Source organism: Scomber japonicus, chromosome 12, assembly GCF_027409825.1.
Source record: "Scomber japonicus isolate fScoJap1 chromosome 12, fScoJap1.pri, whole genome shotgun sequence".
In the NCBI taxonomy this organism is placed as follows: Eukaryota; Metazoa; Chordata; class Actinopteri; order Scombriformes; family Scombridae; genus Scomber; species Scomber japonicus.
The window spans coordinates 26151537-26172960 of NC_070589.1; the positions used below are offsets into that span (position 1 = coordinate 26151537).

The following is a 21424-nucleotide window of genomic DNA, read 5'->3' on the forward strand; positions in this document are numbered from 1 at the left end:
ACTGCAATAAAAAGCGTTTTCTTTTTTATTTGACATGATTACAAATCCCTCAAAATAATAGACAAAGTCAAATCATTTCAAAGAAAACATGTAGCTTGATGAACTAACATGTTTGCTTCAACTCTTTCTTGTCTGTCCAACATCACACAACAGATTTGATACTTGGGAGCAAAAATAGCAGACAGAAGTACAGATGGAAGGAATGAATGATTGGAGAGTTGGAGCATTAGGATGAGAAGGGAAATGAAAGCACCAATAAAACACTTAACAGAAGAAGTGAAGTGATAGAGAAATGGAGTTAATAATGGCGAGAGTAGACACTGATACAGGCTGTGAACTTTTCATCGTGGAGGGCCAACATTTGTGCAGAGCAGCAATTTGGAGAACAGAGAGACAAGAGACAAGGGAGGGACGAAGGTGGGAAAGGACAAATGGAGAAAGTAGAGAAAGTAGCAAGTGCTTACTCCAGATGGAGCTTCAACCACAAAAGGGAGGAGAAAAAATAGAAATTGAGCCACTTCTCTGCAATGACAGAACACTTAAAGGCTGACCTCTACTTTGGAGAGAATTGAGAAGAGTATTGGAAGAGGAGGAGGGGGAGGATAGAAAAGGGAGAAACGAGAAGGAGGAGGGGGGCAGAGGGACCAGTAACTCCCCACTGCAGTGGTCCAACATGCATAGCAGATGCTGTACTTTGGAAAGCTGAGAGTTGAGAGACAGCGAGAATAGAGGAGAGTAGAGGAGAAGAGAGGAGGATGATGGGAGTTCAGAATTCAACCCTTCAATCATGCCTTTTCTTCAAGGTGCAGCAGTTGGATGGAGGAAGGTGGAGTCATAAAGACCTAGTCATTTGAAAAGAGAAGGGAGAGAAATGTAGATGAGGGATGGAGGCATAGATAAATGGAGAGAAAAGAGGAGCTGGTGACAAGGAACAGAGGGATCAACATGAAAGCTAAAATAAAGTCCTCCATCATTCATACAAGAAGACCCAAATATGAAAACAAGGAATTAAGAGATTGTTTGCTAGCTAGAAGGGCTGGGTTAAAAATAAATCAATTGGTTTCCCATTCAAATCAATCTTCTTTTAAATGTTCTGATATTGGTTCATAAAATCCGACAGTCTTTTAATATGTGCCTCTTTCTGTGAATTTTAAATCCAAAATTAATTCAGACATCTGCCTTTAGGCCTTGGCAATGCTTTCAGTCAAGCAGCTCACGCCATGTTCAATGAGATCTGGCCACAAGACCTGATTGTGCAAGATGTTGAGGCCAGATCTGGTTGATTATGGTGAGAGATGCTCCACTAAAGCATGTTACACAAAAAGCTTTATAAGACAATAATAGCAAAGTCCAGTTTCCCTTAAAACTCAATATTCACTCTCCTTTTAGTTCTGGTTTGGTCTCTACTAACTAAAAAGGTTGTTACCTGCCCAGCACTCGGCTAGTGGGAATATCCAGCTCTTAAGCTCCTAAATGCTACTTTGGTTTTCCAACTTTGTCTATCTGTTGGTTTGGTGTCTGGAAGATAGTGTACAGTGGGTTTAGTATAGTTTTATTTTTGGTCTTTTTTTCTTCTGCAGAAACAGTTGAATGAACAGTCATAGTTGAAAGAAACCAATGTTGAGTGCTGGGAGGAAATGGGATGCAAACAGTGTTTCCTGAGTCCCAGTCACACACACTCAGATCTCACTGAAATGATATTCAGTTTCCAATGCTGGTTTAATGTGACTTTTTCTCTTGTCATATCATTATTGAGTTGAACTCTCCCACATAAGACTATCCAGAGATTCCTCACTGGGAGTTTTACTGCAGGACAAGCAGATTAAACGTAAAATAAAAGGATGTTGGGATGTAATGAGCGAAGGACAACAGAGGAAAAAGACAGAGTGAAAATCCCTCATTGCTCCCCCTTTGGAAATTATAAATTGAGAAAGAGCAGCAAGTCAGCGCTGCAGCAGCACAGTGCACAGTTGAGTAAGCAAGAGATGGAAGGATGAGAGAAAAGAGAAAAAGACTGATATACTAGAATAGCAATAGTAAAGGACAAAAAAATCAGAGTTAATGAAAGAAAGCAGAAGAGGAAGAGAACGGGAAAGGAGAGAAAACAGGACCATCATCCAAGACTGCATAGCACGCACCAGGCTTCACAAAAAATGACGGGAGGAGGGAGAGATGGACGAACAGCATGGTGAGAGATAGAAGAAGAAGAAGAAGAAGGAAATGATGAGTGACAACTCACAGGGATGGCCGCCACACTGCAGACTAGCAACTACTACAGAGAGATCAGAGATGGCACAAAGACAAAGGAAATAGATAAATAAGCAAAGACAGAAGGTCAGAGACTTTTCTGTGTTTAGTCCTTTAATCTTTATCATAACGGGTAACCATCATAACAGAAAAACCTTTGCTGTGGATACAAGCTTGGCCATGAGAGCAGGATATTAAAGAGGAGGAAGAGATGAGAAGGAGAGAAGGAGGAATGTGGAGAGGGAAATGTATCAACTTAAAGGACGTAATAGTGTGTATTACATTATAGAGAGAGGAGAAATGACATTGTAAAAATGATACAAAGGGATGCAAGGAAAGAGACCTTGGATTTAATGTATTAGAAAGGTTCTTATTCACATATAATGTGTAAAACGATGAAAATTCAAAGGCAAAGCTGTGATATATGAAATGTTGATGTCGCTGGCATAATCACAGGGTCACATTAATTTGATCCAATTCTCTGTGGTAGATTGAAAGCTCAAAACTGACTTTCATCATTATTCAGGCAAGGAAAGACATTGATATCAGTTTAAGTGTTGGCACATTCAGTGACATTTTTTAAACAATCCTTTTAAAGCTGCATAGAAGTGAAAAGAACCAAATTCAAAAATAAATAAAAAAAACAAAGTAAAAAGAACAACTGAGGAAAACCAGCATATTTCCAGTGGAGCAGAGCTAATGAGAGTTCTACATCTGCAGCATATCTGCGTAGATAAAGATAAAGCAAAACAGGAAATTAATTGTTAAGGGACATAAAGCCCAGTTGTGTTTATTAAAGCAGATACAATGACAAAAAAAAAACACCAAAACAACACCTTTTAACAACTAATCCTGTCCTGTATTAATCTGAGCGTGAACATTTAGTGGAAAGAGACCTGTCACTCCACGGTGAAGATAAATGATCTGTTAACTGTAGCCAATTCAGGATTTTTGCAAACATTTTAAGGCCTTAATTCTAGATAATTTATCTGAAGACCCTTTTAAGGACCTACAGACACCCTGGAGAGAATGTGTGGGAGTGGACGGATGGATGGGTGGATGGATGAGGGGAGAGAAAACACCCAGTGCTACTAATATAAGAGATTAGACAGGTAGGAAAGCATGAAAACAGATGGGTTTCTCCTGCATTAATGCTGGAGACAATGGGACAGAGGAATGGACATTAGGGAGATAAAGACAGGTGGAGAAACGAAAACAAAGAAATCAAGGGAGGGAGGGAAACAAACAAAGACATTATGTTCATATATTTGGCTTTTAGCTGGTGCTGTCCCTCCAAAACAACTTAAAATTAACCTGAAAGAAGCACATCCCTGCACCAACGATGACTGTCAGAATTACTTCTCGGGAGACTTGGCGGCTTCAGAGTGAGTCAGCCAATCTCTTACATTTCACTCGACTTTGTGGTTTGTTCACCTGAACTTTAAGCTCAGGGGTAAGCCTCCTAGAATAGGTATTATGGCAAAATAATTGTAAACCCCAGAGGAAGCTGAGAGACTTATATACTGTCAGGAAAAGAGATGAAACCATGAACATCGTAATAGACAGTTCTCATGCTTTATTGCTGAGTTTGAGAGTTAGTTTGTTTGATGCCTTTGTCAACTAAACATTTGTTATTCACAGTACAATCAGAATTTTACATTTAGAAGTTGAAGTGTAAGTCTTGCTTCATTATTTTTGACTGGGTGATGTATGCTTTGTAGTATTTTATCGATATTTTTTCACAAGTGCATTGTATCCTCTGGTGGTCTCTTTATACTATGTTTGTCTTATATGTTATGTGCTTTTATGTTTTGTTAAGCCAAAGGCAATTTGGACCATACGGTTTTATTATTTTAAATTTCATTTTATGCAAATTAATCAGGATAATGTACAAGCCAAATAGCTATCAAGTAATAGGCTGATTATATTAAACCCAGATTGAAAATATGAAGTGTTTGAAACCCATTTGTTTTCCAATATGTTTTTTCAGAGGGGATTTTGTGCAGTCATATAATCTATTATACATCTTAGCAAACTATACACAACAGTACTGCAGGGCTAAGGAGAGCTCTACTATCTCTTCAGATGTGAGGTTAAACACTCCACTTTAAATGACTTCATGAAGTTAGAACAAGCTCTGAAATGCATATTAAATGTTGTGGACACAAAAATATAAAAATTATATTCCACCATCGTGAAAAGATTATGTGACAGTACCACAAATTGGACACTGTATATTCTCTTGTTAGCTAACGATTAGCTTTCAGCCTGTGAAATGAGGATGAATAAGGATATTTGTTTTGGTTTGTTGCTTGTGATTAGAAAGTAAAAACTCTGGGGAAAACACACTCAGAAAGTTCTCTATAGGATTTAGCAAAGAAGCCAAGGTTATCAAGTGTTGAAAGTAAATGTGTTTGCCCACCTTAACACCTATGCCTTTTTTCACTGCTATAGCTCAGTATGAAACTATGTCATGTTGATGCAGCTGTGTCCCCTGCTATTTCAACACTTTCATTTCTGTAAAAGCACCATTTTAAATATATTTTAAGATGTATTTCTCCCAGTAAACTTCATGAGACTTGACACATGGACAGAAGCAACACCTAGAATGCTTATCTTACACAGACAATAAAAGAAGACTCGCAATGCAAATACTCACAATTTAAAGTTTTGCAAACTCATTTCCATACTAGAAAAAAAAAACCCTCTATATATTTGGCTTTGAGTCCATTTATACTTTTATTTATTTGTCATGTGCAGTTTCCATAAAAGCATAACAGGAGACATCAGACTGAGGCTATCTGCCTCAGTGCAATTTAACGAGGTAATGGCTCTCTGGTGGATTACAAACCTTGGTGGACGAGGAAGCTGTTGCCTTGTGGGAGGATGTCGAGTAGGCAAACATTAAGCGAGGTGAAAATGACTGTAACTTGTAAATAATTTCATTATAACAACTATACCCTAAGCACTTTTAAAGTTTTTTTGCCACTTACAATCCTAAGCAGTCATAAATGAAACAAGGGCAAAAATATTGAGATTGATGAAAGATCCCCACTCAAGATGTCAGGAAATGAGGAAAAACTGACAATGATTGTTCATAACACAGTGTGAGATGATAACCAAATGTAGAGAGTGAGATGTTTTTGACATTTTCTGAAAACCTATTGATCCACGTCACATCAGTCAAAGTTTTCTTGGTGTCTAGGAAGGATCTCTGGAGAATGTATTAACAACCATCACAAGGCTGAAATTCTGCAGAAGTGGCTTTTGAATCTAGTACTTGAAAGAAGGCTTGTTCTGCATTTTGTCTTTGTATCTGAACTCTACGTGTCCTTAAAATAATCGTGTGCAACAGAAGAAAAAGTGCAAGGAGAAGAAAGAAATGTAGGGAATTCAATGTCTAAAAAAAAACAATTTATTTTTAAGGTTAATGAAGGAAACATCAGGAAAAAAAAACATCCTGTGGGATTCATAAATTGGCCTTTTTGCCTCTTACTCATAAAAAACACTTCACATGCATACATAAGTATTAGTTTAATTACTATGGCTCTATCAGTCTGGAGGAGACGGTCTATACTCATAACTCAGAAGCAATCCTCTAATTTTTTTAATTAACATTTCAGAACATATTAACTGCTATATGTGCTGAAATACTGATTCATACACATTATAAATCTAACTGTGTCCCAAACGGCGTCAAAATTGAACCACTTTGGGTCAATACATAAATAAACAGACTGCAGTTGAGTTGTGAGTGTAGATCTCTTCTCGTTGATCTGATGTTTACCTGCAAGCTGACACATTATGAGAGTTGCTGTGTGTTTTTCCTTCATTTCTCCTACTATCTAATCCCTTACTTTGAGTGTACACTGGCTGAAACCAATCATAATTCTAACCTTAACCTCAAACTTTTAACATTAAGGGAATTTTTTTTTTTTTTTTTTTTTTTTTTGTGAAATACGTTTTTTTTTTGCTGAGAGTTGGATGAGAGGATCGATAGCAGTCTCATTTCTGTAAGCTAAATAAGAAGCTACAGCCAGCAGTCAGTTATCTCAGCTTTGTATAAAGTGTAAAACCATGGGGTAACAGCTAGTCTGGTTCTGTCCAAAAGTAACAAAATCCGCCTATTAGCACCTCTGAAGCAGACTAATTAACACATTAAATCTTGTTTGTTTAATCAGTTTAAAAAAAAAAAAACTTGGATAAATGACCAATTATCCCTTATTTGAACCTTTGAACAAAGTGAGAGTTGAACAAATCTTTAATTCCTGGCAAGAAAGCTAATAAACAAATTTCCCAAAATGTCGAAAATTAAAACAGACTCCAATCACCTTGCTTTGGAGCATCTTCTTTCATGAACAAATGAGGGCATTCAGTCTTCCTAGGAAGTCAGAGTAAATCAAAAACCTACAGGACATCAAAGGAACACCGGGCAGGGTGAAAAGTGCCTCATTTTACTTCGTGTGAGTCTGATCCTTTGACTTTAAGAAATGAGCAGCAAAGATAATGTGACGGCATGCAGACAACTAAAGGCAGCTGAAGACAGCAGGCTGATAGTCACAACATTCCTGATAATTGCTTCATTGACCCCTTTTTTTCTACAAAGGTGAGAAAAAATGAGACAATAAACGAAGCCTCAGCATTATACAGTCTAATCTGTTGAGTTTGTCCTTTGAATCCTTTTGCACCGGGTTGTGCAGCCAGCATGAGCCATGTCTTCTCTAGGTAATCCAGCTCTTAGGATGTGTCATCGGTCAGTATTATTTGCCAGAAATCCCCAATGGACATTTTTTACTGCTGTAAATAGTACATGGCAGGATTCCATTGGCATGTTGACTGAAGCTGATACACCGTCGGGAACATTTCTCTCTCAAGTTTCAACTGGAACTAATGCCTTCTTGCTTCAATTTGCACCGCCTTGGGCAAAGTTTGGTTCATCTCTCCTCTGTTTTCCTCCTTTCATTGATTTTGCATACATTTGTACTGCCCCTACTAAATTATTTTTTAATTCTGACTGAACGTAGGGGAAGTGAGGCGAGTGGATTCAGAGGGAGACGGAAGAGGAGTGAAGGAGGGGAAAGGTAGATAAAACAGACAGAGGTGTGTTTATCAAGCGTTTCATAGTTGGCACACTGATCCAGGATCAATTGACGCCCTCAGATCAGTGCGAACAGTATGATCAAGGGAAGCCCACGGTCACTGAACCCAGATCAGCTGTCGGATGGGATGGATAATTAGGGAGCTGGAGAGAATTTTGGGAAACAGATGGGAGGATGGAGAGGACATGTGTGGGTGAGAGAGAGAGAGGGAGAGAGAGAGAGAGGGAATGACGAAGAGAGGCTGTCTCTTTGGATGAGAGTGTCAGCTGACAATGTTAAACAAAGTGAGAAAGAGAGAGAGAGGCATAGTGATGGGGAGAAAGGAGGGATGGGAAGACAGAAGAAGAGGAGAGAGAACAAAGAAAGGCATAAGACAGATGGATGGGAAGAAAAATGGATGGAGTAGGAAGCAGGAGGAAGAAGTGAAAAGCAGATTCAGGTTGAGCCAAAGAGGGAGATGGAGAGATGGAGAAGCAGGGAGGGCAATAGAGACAGAAAGTAAAAAGAAATATACTTTGCTTTGGCAACGCAGGTTTCTCCCCTGTAGTGCCAATAAAGCAAATTTGAATTTGAGACTAGTCTAGGTGGAGTGGAAAGTTGGTTGGAAAGGCATAAGGAGGCAGGAGGCTGATGAAAAAGAAATATATGTATGTGGACTTGGTACACGTTGTGGGAGTACTCCCCTCTTCCTCACTGTTTGAAGTTGAAAGAGCATGGGGAAGATTGAGGGAGGAGGTGGAGGAAGAAGACGAGCAGGCGAAAATAGCTGCTGTGACCAGATCAACAGTTGGACCTTTAGGGAGTATCGAGTCTCGAGTTTGAGCTGCAGACAAGACCCGCTGTCTGGTCCAAGACACACACACAAACACACCAGCGATAGACACACACAGATACACTTTCAAAAATGATGTAGAAAAAAGGTTTGTATACCGACAACCATATCTTGTTCTTGGTGTGTAATCGACATATGCTCAATCTTCTCAGCTGGAAGCCCTCCTGACACCACTCAGAAACCGCTCACCCTCTAGCACATATGTACGCATATAGAGTTAAGGGAGCTGCTGGTTCCTGGAAGTATTTTTTTACTGAATATAAATAAGTGTTCTATTAGCACCATACCCAATATTGCTCAACATAGAAAATGTGGGAGTCTCCATGGTAATTTAAAGGCCCTATATTGCTGCTGGAGACGATCCACTGCCATCCCCAGCAGTGCCAACATCCACTGGACTTGCAAGCTGAAAGCTGCACTCATGGCTCGAGTCCAGCTGTTTTCTCCTCTCTTATGTATTTACACGCCAGGTCTATTTTTGTCAGTGCAGTGTCTCGGAAGCATGAAATTCAATTGTGGTTGTATGTAATTGCCTATATTTATTAACAGTAGACTTGAAATTGATATTTAATGATGCATTTCATTTGTCATTGACTTTCTTTTTGTGAATCTCTTGCAAAGTTTGTGATGCAGGAGAGGGAATTCTAGTTTATCATTCTGCTAATAATAGGAAATACAAATACAGGAAGATAAGATGCCGTTGCGCCGTGCAGTAATAAAAAACAGTATTCTGCTTCAAACCTCAATTTGAAAAGTTCTCTGTTTAACAACTCTAAATAATATTGGAAATGTGGCTTCCTGTAGATGTTTCACTTCTTACATGACTTCAGTGGACATTTGATCACGAGAAGTATCGAAAACACAGCTTACCCACACAGTTGAGTCCAGTGGTCAGGTGTGTAAATCCGATCTAAGGCAAATTGAAAAGCACTTTGTTGCTGTAAATAGAGACAAAACACTTGCACCATAGTTGCTAAATTCATCCAGAATTGAACCAGAATCTGAAAGTGAAATGATTTAAACAGTCGAGTGATTTATCAGGTACCTACAAAGTGTCATCTTTATTTTCAACTTGCTGTAAATTTCATCTTGGTAATTGGATGTTTAATTCCATGCTCACAGGTGACTTCTCTCTTTAAAATAGCTTTAATTGATACTTCTTTAATAACAATGTATTAAATTCCAAAGCGTAATATGAGAAGTGTCACTCATGGTGATGAACCTTCAGAGATCTATCAGTGAATCCGCAGCTCCCCTCGGCTTTATGGAGCTTTATTACGAGTTTCAGCTCATTGTTTTAACTGTCAGGCTGCAACGTTACTGTTCTGGTTCACTCTCATAGCGCTCTCATAGTGTCATGTTCAGCTGTTTTCACAGAATAGCCACTGCTCTAAAAATCCACTGTACATTACCTGCCCAGCACCAAATGACAAACAGACACAGTTAGCTGTAGACTAGCTTGTACACAGTAGAGCATTTAGCATTTAGCAGCTAGAAAGCTAGATATTTCCTGCAGGAGCTGGTAGAGACTAAAAACAGCAGTAAGAGAAAATGTTGCTCCCTTACTGGTGAATAAAAAAAGTAGATGTTCAAGATACTATATGGAGGTCAGTGTTGTGTTCACCGTTCACCACAGTGCCCAAAAAAGTCAGCTAATACAGTTTAGCCCTTGTGTCGTCCTCCCCTGTCTTATTATTCTTTCCTCCCTTCCGTCTGTACTTCCTCCATCCCCCTTTCTTCCCTCCTTCTTTCCTTCCCTCCTTCCTCCCTCCTTTCCTTCCTTCTTCCTTTTCCTCCCTTCCTCCCTCCTTTCCTTCCTTCTCTTCTTTCCTCCCTCCCTCCTTCTCTCTTTCTTTCCTCTGTCCTTCTTTCCTACCTTCCTTCCTTCCTTCTTTCCTTTCCTTCCTTCTTCCTTCCCTCCTTCCTTCCTCCTTCCTTTCCTTCCTTCTTCCTTCATCCCTTCCTTCCTCCTTTCCTTCCTTCTTTCCTTTCCTTTCCTTTCCTTTCCTCCCTTCCTCCCTCCTTTCCTTCCTTCTTCCTTCCTTCTTCCCTCCCCTCCTTCCTTCCTTGATTCGAGGACAACAGGAGGGTTAATACAGTTTAACAATAATAACAATATGTGAGACAGTATGCAGATGTTCTTTTACTGATGATTCATTTGGATTGTCTTCAACATTAGGAATTCAAAGAGTAAACAGTAACATTAGCTCATAAGTTAAAACAAATGTGGAATATGTGAAAAAAGTTGTGAAGGTTAAGCTTGTGTTTGCAGTTTGTCAGTCACCTTGCGTGAGAAAATAAACATGACTTATTTCGCAACTCTGTTCCTCTGCCCGACCACACAAACACATATACCACACCCATCCATTAATCCAGCTTATCTAAATAATAAAAATTCATGGCATCCCTTCACTGCAGACACAAAAGCCAAACAGAAGTGTGTGACCTATTGGCAGACTATTTATGCTACCCGCAACATAGGCTAAGTAGCGTGAGGCACATGTACAATTTTCAGTGGCCTTCCAATCGATACAACCCCGTAACTAGATATCATATTGTTTTTAAAAAATCCATCACACCTGTACTCGCAAGCAATATACATCTTTTATAATGGAGAAGAGAGAAAAAAAAGAAAAGAAAGAGTCAAAAAAAAAAAAAAAAAAGGAGATAGAGAAAAGCCGCCAGTCAGAAAAGATTAGAAATGGTGAGATGTAAGGGAGAAAGACGAAGAAGAACAAGAAAGAAGGGAGATTGAGGAGAGATGAGGGGAAGAGAATTAAGGAGACTGATAGTTGAGCGCAGGGTCCAGGGGGCATGAATAAGTGTGTGTGTGTGTGTGTGAGAGAGAGAGAGAGTGTGAGTGAGTGACCGTATGCCTCACACACACCCACACACACCCACACAGAGAGGGAAGCTCATGAAGACAAATGTAGTGACCTTGCTTAGTGATAAGGCATGAAGATAAAGTAGTGTTGGATGAAATAACTGAAAAATACGAAGAGAAACAAAAGGAGGTGTGCGTGTGTGTGTGTGTGTGTGTGTGTGTGCGCGTGTGTGTGTGCGTGCGTGTGTGGGAGTTCAACTAGAGATAGACTGGAAAACAGACAGATGGAGAGACAGGGCAGTAAAAGTGAGACAGAAATACACACACAGATGCACAGATGTGGTTCAGTATTGAGAAAGCAAATAAACAGTAAGAGAGGAAAACAGCACACTATGAAACTGCACATAAACACACACACATTTGGACTCGCCTACACAATGCTGCTTTCTGAAGATTATGAGTGTTGAATGACTTAACAAGAAACTTAACACAAGTAGAAACTCTTTCTTTTGCGGACTTAATGGTTGATGTTCTCACCTTGCTCCAGTGATGTAAATGTGTAGTCAGGGTGTGGTCAGTCACTGTGGTTACAGGTGCAACAGAGCAAACTTCATCACCCTGTCAATGAAACAATCGTTTGCACATTGGTGTTACTTTACTACTCCACTTCTATCTGTATGTGGACAAATCAGTTCTTAAATAAAAACCATCAGTCAACCTAATTCTAAAAATGTCCTCAACAGGTAAAAGATGTGGCCAACGCCTGTGCTGAGATGTGACTATGTGTGACATAAAGTACCACTACGCATGGTGTAGGTAGTTTAAGTTGTGAGAACTTTGTTGCTTGGCAACTGACGACAAAAATGTTACCAGGATTTAAAAAATGGCGACTGTGAGTGCCTTGGTAGCTAACTGGTTATAGCACATGCCATATGACTCCAATATCCCTGGTTTGACTTCAGCTCTCCTGCATGTTGTTTTATGTCATTCCCCTCGCTCTCTCTCTCTAACCTTGTTTCCTGTCTGCTTCTCCACTATCGGCTCTCCATCGAAGGCAAACTAACTTCCATTGGCTCTGACATCTTTTAAATGTCAGTGTGTATTCCAAGTCATGAACTTATAAACACACAGCAAACATTGTGGCACCAATATGTAACACTCGCAGTACCAGTCAAAAGTTTGGACACACTTTCTCATTGAAGTGAATGGGAAGGCACTGTAGCTTTATCTCAATGGAACGGACAGTGGATACTTGTTTGTGATAGCTAGCACATCGTAGGAAACTAGCATCTACAATAGCATCTTGTTGCTGGCTTGGTAGCTAACAACATGGTGCTATAGTATATTATTATTTATTGTTATTATTATGTATAATAATGTTTATGAGCACTTATTTTTGTTATCCCATTCTAACTGCATATGCTGGCAATGAATGAGTGTATGGTTTGTTTTGCCGTGCAGATGAGAGTATGAGTGCAATGAATGGATGCATTAATGAATGAATGAATGAATGAATTAATTAATATTTTTTTATATTTGTGCCTGGTCCTTGAGTGCACCTGAATTTCTTCTCACAATACATAATCTAAATATAAATCTAGTAATTGGTTAAGTCAGAACATTTTATTGCTATTATAGTAGAGAGATTTAAGCTTTTGGATATGTCTGAAGCAAAAGCCTAGACTCAAAGCAACATAATGAAAGTAATCACTCAAACAAACAACTAATAAAGTATAATAAAATACTGATTTCCTGTACATTTGTGTCATGTCAGGACCTCATAAACCTTATGGATGGCTACAGTGCTAGAATGTACTAGTATCTACAACTTATAAAACCTCAAATATTAGTTTAGCTGACTCTTCTCAAACCTCAGCTCCTCATGTATCACAGTTGCAACTGAGGATAAGACAAAAGTAGTGCCACAGGAGCTTAAAAAACAACTTGGACACAAATCTATTGGACTATTCACTTTACTCGACCACAACATGTTTTTGTAGGAGTCTGCTTTGTTTGAGTACCTTTAGTTGTTATTTTGCAGAGATCCAACTCTGCATGACGGCACCACAGAACAGAGCTGAAAAGCCTCCGTTGAGATGGAGAGATAGACAGATAGACATCTAGAAAGACAGGCAGATAGTGAAGGTAGGGGGAGACAGACAGCAATCACACTGCACAAACACCTTAGAGGTCAATGCTATCACGGAAATGAGCGGTTATTTCGTAGCATTTCATCATCATCATCTATCTCAGTTGCTTGTGCTCTCTCTCTCTCTCTCTCTTTCATAGCTGGATTTCTCATTGATGACAAAGCCATTTATGTCTCTCTTATGCCCCCCCCCTCCACCCCTTTACCTCCCTCCTCTTCATCCTCCCCCCCTTCTCTTCTCTCTCTCCTCCCCCACCCATCCCTTACTGTCTCTCATTCTCCTTTGCTATTTATGCTTCTTCTGTTTTATTTTTCTCCGGTTTTCTCTCTCTCTCTCTCTCTCTCTCTCTCTCTCTCTCGTCTCTCATTCTCAATTTGCGTCTCCTCTTCTTTACTCCCCTCTTTGTTTTTCTTTGCCTTGTTCATGCTCACATCTCAGCTATTTTTTCCTTCGCTCTCACCTCATCTTAATCATTCCTCCTTCTCCTCCTCCTCCTCCTCCTCCTCTCTCCTTTCTTACATCATTTTCTCTCTAAACACCTCACCCCCCCCTCCCTCCTCCCTCCTTCTCCTTTCCACTTTACCTCTCTTTTCCCATGATTTAGATTCTGCATTTCATCTGTCTTACTTCCCTTTTACCTCTTTCTCTGCCCTCCACATCCCCTCTTTTCCCTCCCTCACATCCTTTTTGTTGTCTTTTCCTCCCTACCTCCCCTCACCTCCCCTTTTCTTTTTCCTTTCATGCTTTCTCACACTACTTCCTCTCCCTTGTGCCTCCCCACGTTCATTCTTTTCTCTTCTCCATCTTAAATCTTTTTCTTAAATCTTTCCTCACCTTCCAATTATCCACTTTCTCTCCTCCACACATTTCTATTATTTTTCCCTTCTACTGTACGTCCCTGTCTCACCCATTCCCCCCCCTCCTCTCTCCCTCCATCCGAACCCTATTTCACCTGATTTTTCTCATCCAACCTCAATAGCTTTTTCCCTTTACTTCTCTCCATCACTTACCTCCTTTTCCCCATTTTTACCACTCAAGTTTGCTTCTGTCTCCCTTTCCTTCTCTTCCTTTCTCTGCTGTCTTTCATTCCCTTTCACCTCCTTCCTCCACGCCCCGCTGTCCTCCCAATTATCTTCAACTCTCCAATTTTACTCCGTTTTCTCCTCTCCTTCCACCGATCTCCTCCTCCTGACCAAATACTCATCTTCCTTCCCCTGCATTCTCTTCCTCCTCCTTTCTTTCTCTTCTCCTGTATTTGAGCAAATAACCAGTGCAGTGCAAATATCACAAAACTTGTAGGTGTTAATTGCACCATTAATAACTATATGCACTACAATATATACAAAATAAATTACTCAGTATCCAAGTTAGAAATGTTTAATTTACACTCAAAGGAACCCAACAATTGAACGAAGTAAATAAATAAAATAACTGAGCAAAGTTATACAATTTAATTCTCCTTGAATAATTCATAACGCGCAGTATATATATATATATATATATATATATATATGCACATTTCTAATTATTGATATCTACCTCTTGTTTCCTCAGCACTGAGAGATAGCCGTATCCAGCTGCACCGCTCAACACCTACCGAGCTCTCCATCAGCATCGCTGAAGTGCAGCTGTCTGACGAGGGCGAGTACACCTGCTCCATCTTCACCATGCCAGTGCGCACCGCAAGAGCCACCGTCACCGTGCTAGGTGGGTCACACACTTGCACACACACACTTATAGTTAATTCATTCTGTGCATTTTGAAGGGGGAATCAGTCATCTTGAAGTTACCAAAAAACCAAAGGTGGCAACTTTTCCAGATCGTGTGTTAAAATAAACCCTGGACTGTTTGTATCCAACTGTCAAGCTTTTTTTTTTTGCATCAGCTGTTTTTGATGCTGTAGGCAAAAATAAATGTTTACAGTATGTGTGTTTCAACAGCTGTGGTAAATACGTTTCCAGAACATTAAGAAAAAAAAAAGTATATGTTTTATAAAAGGTTTGCCAACCCCCCCCCCCCCCCCCTCCAAATATGAGAAGGACATTTTGCTCATTTTTCACTATGATTTCAACCAAAGTCCCTCTAGTCTTCAGATTTCTCTCCTTCTCAGATTTTGTAATAGCTTTTCTTTGTTCTCAGTGAGGGCTTAATAGTGCAAGATGACATTTTTGCCTCCCTTGTGTTCATACTCAGTCATGTCTCCTTTGAGACTGATTGATGGCTGTACAAATCAGTCTGACTGCAGTCTCTCTTAATTTCCCTTCCAAACTTGGAGGATTGTGACAAATTTGAATGGTTAATTTGAAGCTTTCTGAATCTTTTCTTATTTTCTCTTTGGTTGTCATGTTGTTTATAACAGTTTTGTAGCAACGCCTAGTTTTTTCCCCTACCACACCAGACATGGAAAATGTAACCCTCAAAATTACATATAGCTTGAAATTATGAAATAATGGCTCAAATCCACCTTGATACACCACTGTGGCATTGTGTTTGCCTTAACTACCCCACAGCGTGCCCCCTCTCTTCTTGTATGAAGGTGTTTGTAACTGTAACTGTAACTTGCCACGAGAAGCTGCCTGTCCACGTGAGGCAACATATTGGTACTCCAGCAATTTAGTGTTGCACTTCTATAAATTTAGGGGACTTTTGAAAGACCAATTCAAGAAAAATGTCTAAAATCAATGCAGCAATGTAGTATTGGGTAAAGCTCCAAAAACACTGCCAATAATACAACCCAATGCTTCAGTTTGTAACGCAGGTTTTTACTGGATGTTTTGTTTTGCAAGCCCAAGCAGAGTTAACCATGGTGGCATCATCGTGATTATTTCCTCTGACTCAACGACGCTCCTCTAGAGCAGCAGAATATATCATTATTACTATTATCATCAGTCTTTATTAAACAAGGACAGTGCACAAAAACATTAATCTCAAAATGAGAGGAGATGATTTATGCCAGATTTAGCTATTAGCTAATTTCCATCTGCAGTCCCTGAGCAGGTACACACAGAACAATCACCAGACGCTAAAAACATTCATTTGCATGAAACACCATTACGGTCTCTATCACACTAACAATTGTAATGACAAATCTATAAGCGCACATAAATACATACCACCACATTCATCCAGCCCAACTATAATATTACAGTTCATTACAATTAACAATCTGAATCATGGTCAAATTAATGTCTACATGACTGGTTGCTCAATATCCGTTTTTTGCACAATGGGAAAATGAATGAAAATGTGCTCAGCTGGAAGCATATTCTAATGTTTGATAACTGTGAATGAAAAAGCAGGTTGTGCAAAAGCAGTCCACTCAGTTTGAGTCTGAGTTTAAAGCATATCGAGAGGTTCTGCTCATTTGCTCCCAGCAGAGCTTAAAAAAACTGTTCAGTGATGAAAATGTATTATTGTAATTATCTTAAACACCAATCAACATCTGAAAACAGAATGACATTTTCAAGACTTAAGAAGTTGTATTGGATTATATTTTGCAATGATGATGAATTAATGATTTACTATCTGAAACTTTTAAGGTTTGTTTGAAAATAATCTCAATTACTGTAGTTTCAACACAGTCCTACTGGCCCGAGACCAGCAGGATATACAGTAATAAAGATGGGAAAAAATCATGGCATGCAAAAGTGTTGTCGATGCTTATATTGCTAATAAGTTCCTAATATGTCTAAATTTAACTATATTATATTTCAATTGTTTAATATGGCAACTTTTTAATATGGCTTCCAAAAGTCAAATAGTAATCCAAAATCAAGCCCAAATATTTAACCTCTATACTGGTTTTGATTATTTATTCCTTTAAGTTTGTCCTTTAATTGTCCTTTTCCATTTTTTCTTTGTATTAAAGTGAAGACACGAGTGACTCAGATGATGAATGATGTGTTCCCTTTAAATGATTATACTGCTAATCTACAATGTCACGCTTGAATTGAGAACAAGAAAACCATATTAAAATATTCCAAAACTCACTTTAACCCACTCAGAGTACCCTGCTATGACTCCTTAGCCTTCCTTGTAGACATCTTCATCCAGTCTGATCCAGATTCTTGCTTACAGCGTTAACCTGTAAGGTTATGACCTCATATAACTCTTGCGTAGAGATAAACTGGACCCTCTCATCTTCTTTGAGATGGATGTTATTACCTATGTGTGATGCTTCCTTGCAGCCAGCAATAAATTGTGGTCACCCTGTCAGTGGTGCGTGGGCCTGTTTATTGATTGTATTTGGACTAATCGTCTTTGGACCCCCACAAACAGTCTTTCAAGTATTGATTTTTATTTGTCAAGTTGTTATTGTTTTACAGTGTCAGCTAATTCTGGACATATTTCATGGTTTCACTCGAAGATGAGAATAAAGCGTGCTTGGCAATACAGTAATGCACCAACTAATGGCCAAGCAACCACAATGGAGACTTACAGTATACATGAGAGAGACAGCTGGGAGGTTGTGGTGGGCAGATTTACGGTCAACAATTCAGGGCATCCAATACCACTTTTTAATTGCTGTGTAATAATGAGTTATTATTTCATGTAAAACCTCCATTAATATTTATTCAACAAATGGGTTTTCACCACTTGTCTTTGCATGCTTTCTGTATGGATAAAGAATTCTTTCTGAAAGGTTTTATCAGATTTTGCCATTTTGAATCACACAGCTTTTCTAATTCAATACACCATAATTTGCCAAGAAATATTCAGATGGAAATCAAGCTGCAGAGGGTTCAGAGGCCTAATTCTCTTGAAAAAATGCACTTAGTGGAAACAAGAGATCCGACAAATGTGATATTTGGAGTCGGGCATGGTGGCTTATGTTTATAACGGCTGTTTTGTTGCTGAGAGACCGCAGGGTTGTTCCTCAGAATTGGGTTTTGTGTCAGTCAGCAGATGTCGAACCATCCTTGAATATATATTTATATGTATATATGTATATATATGACAGTGCTGTAAAGTATACTGAACATAATTAAATGTAGTTGCTCTGGACAACAGCATAAGTAGAATGCCTGAAATGGTAATGTAATATATGTGTGTGAGGGGGGAGGGGATTGTGTGTAAAAGGGTGAAGGCAGGTCCACTTTTTGCTTTTTAAATACAAATTAACATGACAATCACTTCTCCAAATTTCTTCCAATTTTGCAGTAATTGTGATTCAAGCTTCTTTTTAAAAGAAAAAGTACTTTAATTGACGGATGTGACACTGTATTCTGCGTTCAATGCATATTTCATGACCCCTGAGAGGGAGCCAAACCATCAAAAATGTATGGTAAAATGTCTAAAAGGCATGGACCCCTGTGGGGAAAATCAGGCAACGATATCGAGTTTTGGCACAGCAGCATTCATGTGTGTGCGTTTCATTCTTGTTTTGACATGTGCAACGATTTGACAGACACATACACAAATGCAGACGTCAGCACACAACTGCTGAGTACAGTCTGTTTTAAATTGTTGTGTGTCTGTAAGTGTGAAATGTGAGGCATGTCTAACTGCTCTCTCCTGAGCTAACCAGCACATTATTTATAATGGCTTTATTCTCTTATTCTCCTTGTTGAGGAGAGGGTCTCGACAGGGCTTCTCCAGCCAATTCTATATGTGCAGTATTATTCCCTCATTAATATTCAATGCTGCTTTACTGCCAGAGAGCTTCCGCACACAGTGCACTACATCAAAAACGGCTACATTAAATATTGACCACGTTTTTATTTTTTTGATCTATACCTTGGTTAGTTCACAGCACTTTATATTGGTACTTCACTGTCTGTCTGTTTGTCTTTCTATCTATCTTCAGGGAGTGGACAAAATAATAGACAATCAAAGAACATCATTTAATCCAATGCATCTATCTATCTATCTATCTATCTATCTATCTATCTATCTATCTATCTATCTATCTATCTATCTATCTATCTATCTATATATCTATCTATCTATCTATCTATCTATCTATCTATCTATCTTTCTTTCTTTCTATCTATCTATCTATCTATCTATCTATCCATCTATCCATCCATCCATCCATCCATCCATAAATCTATCTATCTATCTATTTATCTATCTTTCTTTCTTTCTATCTATCTATCTATCCATCTATCCATCCATCCATCCATCCATCCATAAATCTATCTATCTATCTATCTATCTATCTATCTATCTATCTATCTATCTATCTATCCATCTATCCATCTATCCATCCATCCATCCATCCATCCATCATCTATCTATCTATCTATCTATCTATCTATCTATCTATCTATCTATCTATCTATCTATATTCTGTATCTCTATTCCTCTCCTGTCATTCTTCTCTCCCTTCATATTAGTAATATTTTTGGAAATTTGTAGCATTTTCGAGCCTAAAAAATTCAATAATTGGTACAAACTCTTGTCACTTTTAATAAAAAAAAATCCTACAGTACCAGTCTCCTTCCTGGCATCCCTTTGTGTCGTGGTCTATCCATCTCTGACTTTCTGTCTAACTCTCTCTGCTTCAACATTTCCAGCTCAGTCTCGTTCTCTCTCTCTCTATCTATCTCTCTCTCTCTCCCTTAATGCACAAGACTGTGGCATGCGATAGACAGCAAACTGAATGTTTATTATTTTCAAAAGCAAAATGACAGTACACTCTGCCAACACTGGAGAAAAGAGCCGCCCACAATGGCTGCAGATGCACGGCAAGAAATGTTTAATTTTCCCAACTCCTTGCCTTAGACCATGATGGTGATGAAGACAAAGTGGATACTGAAATATGCAGAGATTCCTTTTCCTGCTTGTGTTGTTTACACTTTAGCTTGTATTCCAAGTTCAAGTAGTAATTAAGCAAAAATGTTTCTAATTATAACTGACTGTGCTGGAATTTGGAAGAACACCTCTGGGAAGGGAAGATGTATCATGATATTTTGGTTTGGCTGGGGGCTTTCTGGTATTTCACTTGGCTAAAGTCAGTTTGATTCTGACCTTTGGCTCATTTTATCCCTCTGTCCTTCACAATCTTTTCCTGTAGATGATTACACAAGACACCAGTGTCCCCCAGATGATTGTTTAGTCAGACCATGGATATATAAAGAGAACTGGACACAGTGTCAGAGGCGGGCCCCGGCTCATTCCTGTGAATGTTTCTCATGAAGCATGAAGCCAAAAATGCCACTTTCTGAAAACACACTGAGTGTGCTTTATGGGCCCAATGCCCTCATGGAGCATGCTCACTAGAGACATCAGGATAAAACGATTTAAAAAGTGATCAGACCAAATGGATCAATTTCTGATAGAGAAATTAGTCATTTGTGTCATTTAGAACAATTGTTTTACAGACATCCCTTTCAAAATATAAGTCTATGGGGGAAAAGGTATTTTTGGGCCCAATATTGTCATGTGACACAGTTTTGCCACTATGTCAAACTGGCTTCAAAGTCAGATGCTCCTCCTGTATCACGTTCTCTTTATACATACATCAATCACACTCATTATGACTTCCATCTTGGTTTTAACTAATCAATTTTGGGAATTATATTTAATAATCTCTACAAAATATAATATACTTGACATTTTGAACTGACCTGAAGAATTAACTGTCACACAATACTATTTACCAGACTCACTTAAAGACCTCATGCTGCTAATTTTAAAGAGATAACAAGTGTTTGGGTTTTTTCCCCCACTGAATTCATTGCATTTTTATTTTCATCAGCGTGAGCATTTCAAGTTTTTATTGCAGATGTTGTAAAACGTAATATTTGTCACAAGTTGTTGTTGGAATGTTCACTCAATTGATGATTTTATCATTTTATATTGGGGAATGTTTTTGTCTCTGTATTCAGCTTTTGTAAGTGTCTGTCATGTGGTCTTACTAGAAACATGGTTAGCATTTTATTCAGATTCATCACAAGATTGATAACTACTTAGTGTCTGACCTTTTTGGAATGAATTAATAAAGAAAAATTATATGTCATGGAGTTTCAATATGACTTATGTATTACTAATGGCATTTTGCAAACAATTCAGACATTTTGCAATTAATTACAACTTCAAAACCCTAACAGTGATAAATATATATGACAAAGAGACCACTTGTTTAAAAAAGAAAAGGCATTAGTATATTTTTTCATACAACTCGAAAGGCACCAATCTGATCCAATAGTTTAGATAACCAATCCACATTAAATCCAGTATCTAACAATATTGTTATAAAGCTCAGTGTTTCCACTATAACTTACATTTATTAAGTCATGGCATGTCAACAACAGATTTTTTAGTGCCT

General features: G+C 38.7%; 1 protein-coding gene across 2 annotated transcripts in view; it reads left to right on the forward strand.

Annotated features, from left to right (window-relative positions):
• The window catches only part of cadm3 (cell adhesion molecule 3), a 92496-nt gene that overhangs the window by 40669 nt on the left and 30403 nt on the right, over positions 1 to 21424 (forward strand). For both annotated transcript variants that reach the window (XM_053329297.1, XM_053329298.1), the window contains exon 4: positions 14707 to 14859. In XM_053329297.1, the coding sequence (XP_053185272.1) occupies positions 14707 to 14859 (153 nt within the window). The remainder of the gene's footprint in view (positions 1 to 14706; positions 14860 to 21424) is intronic.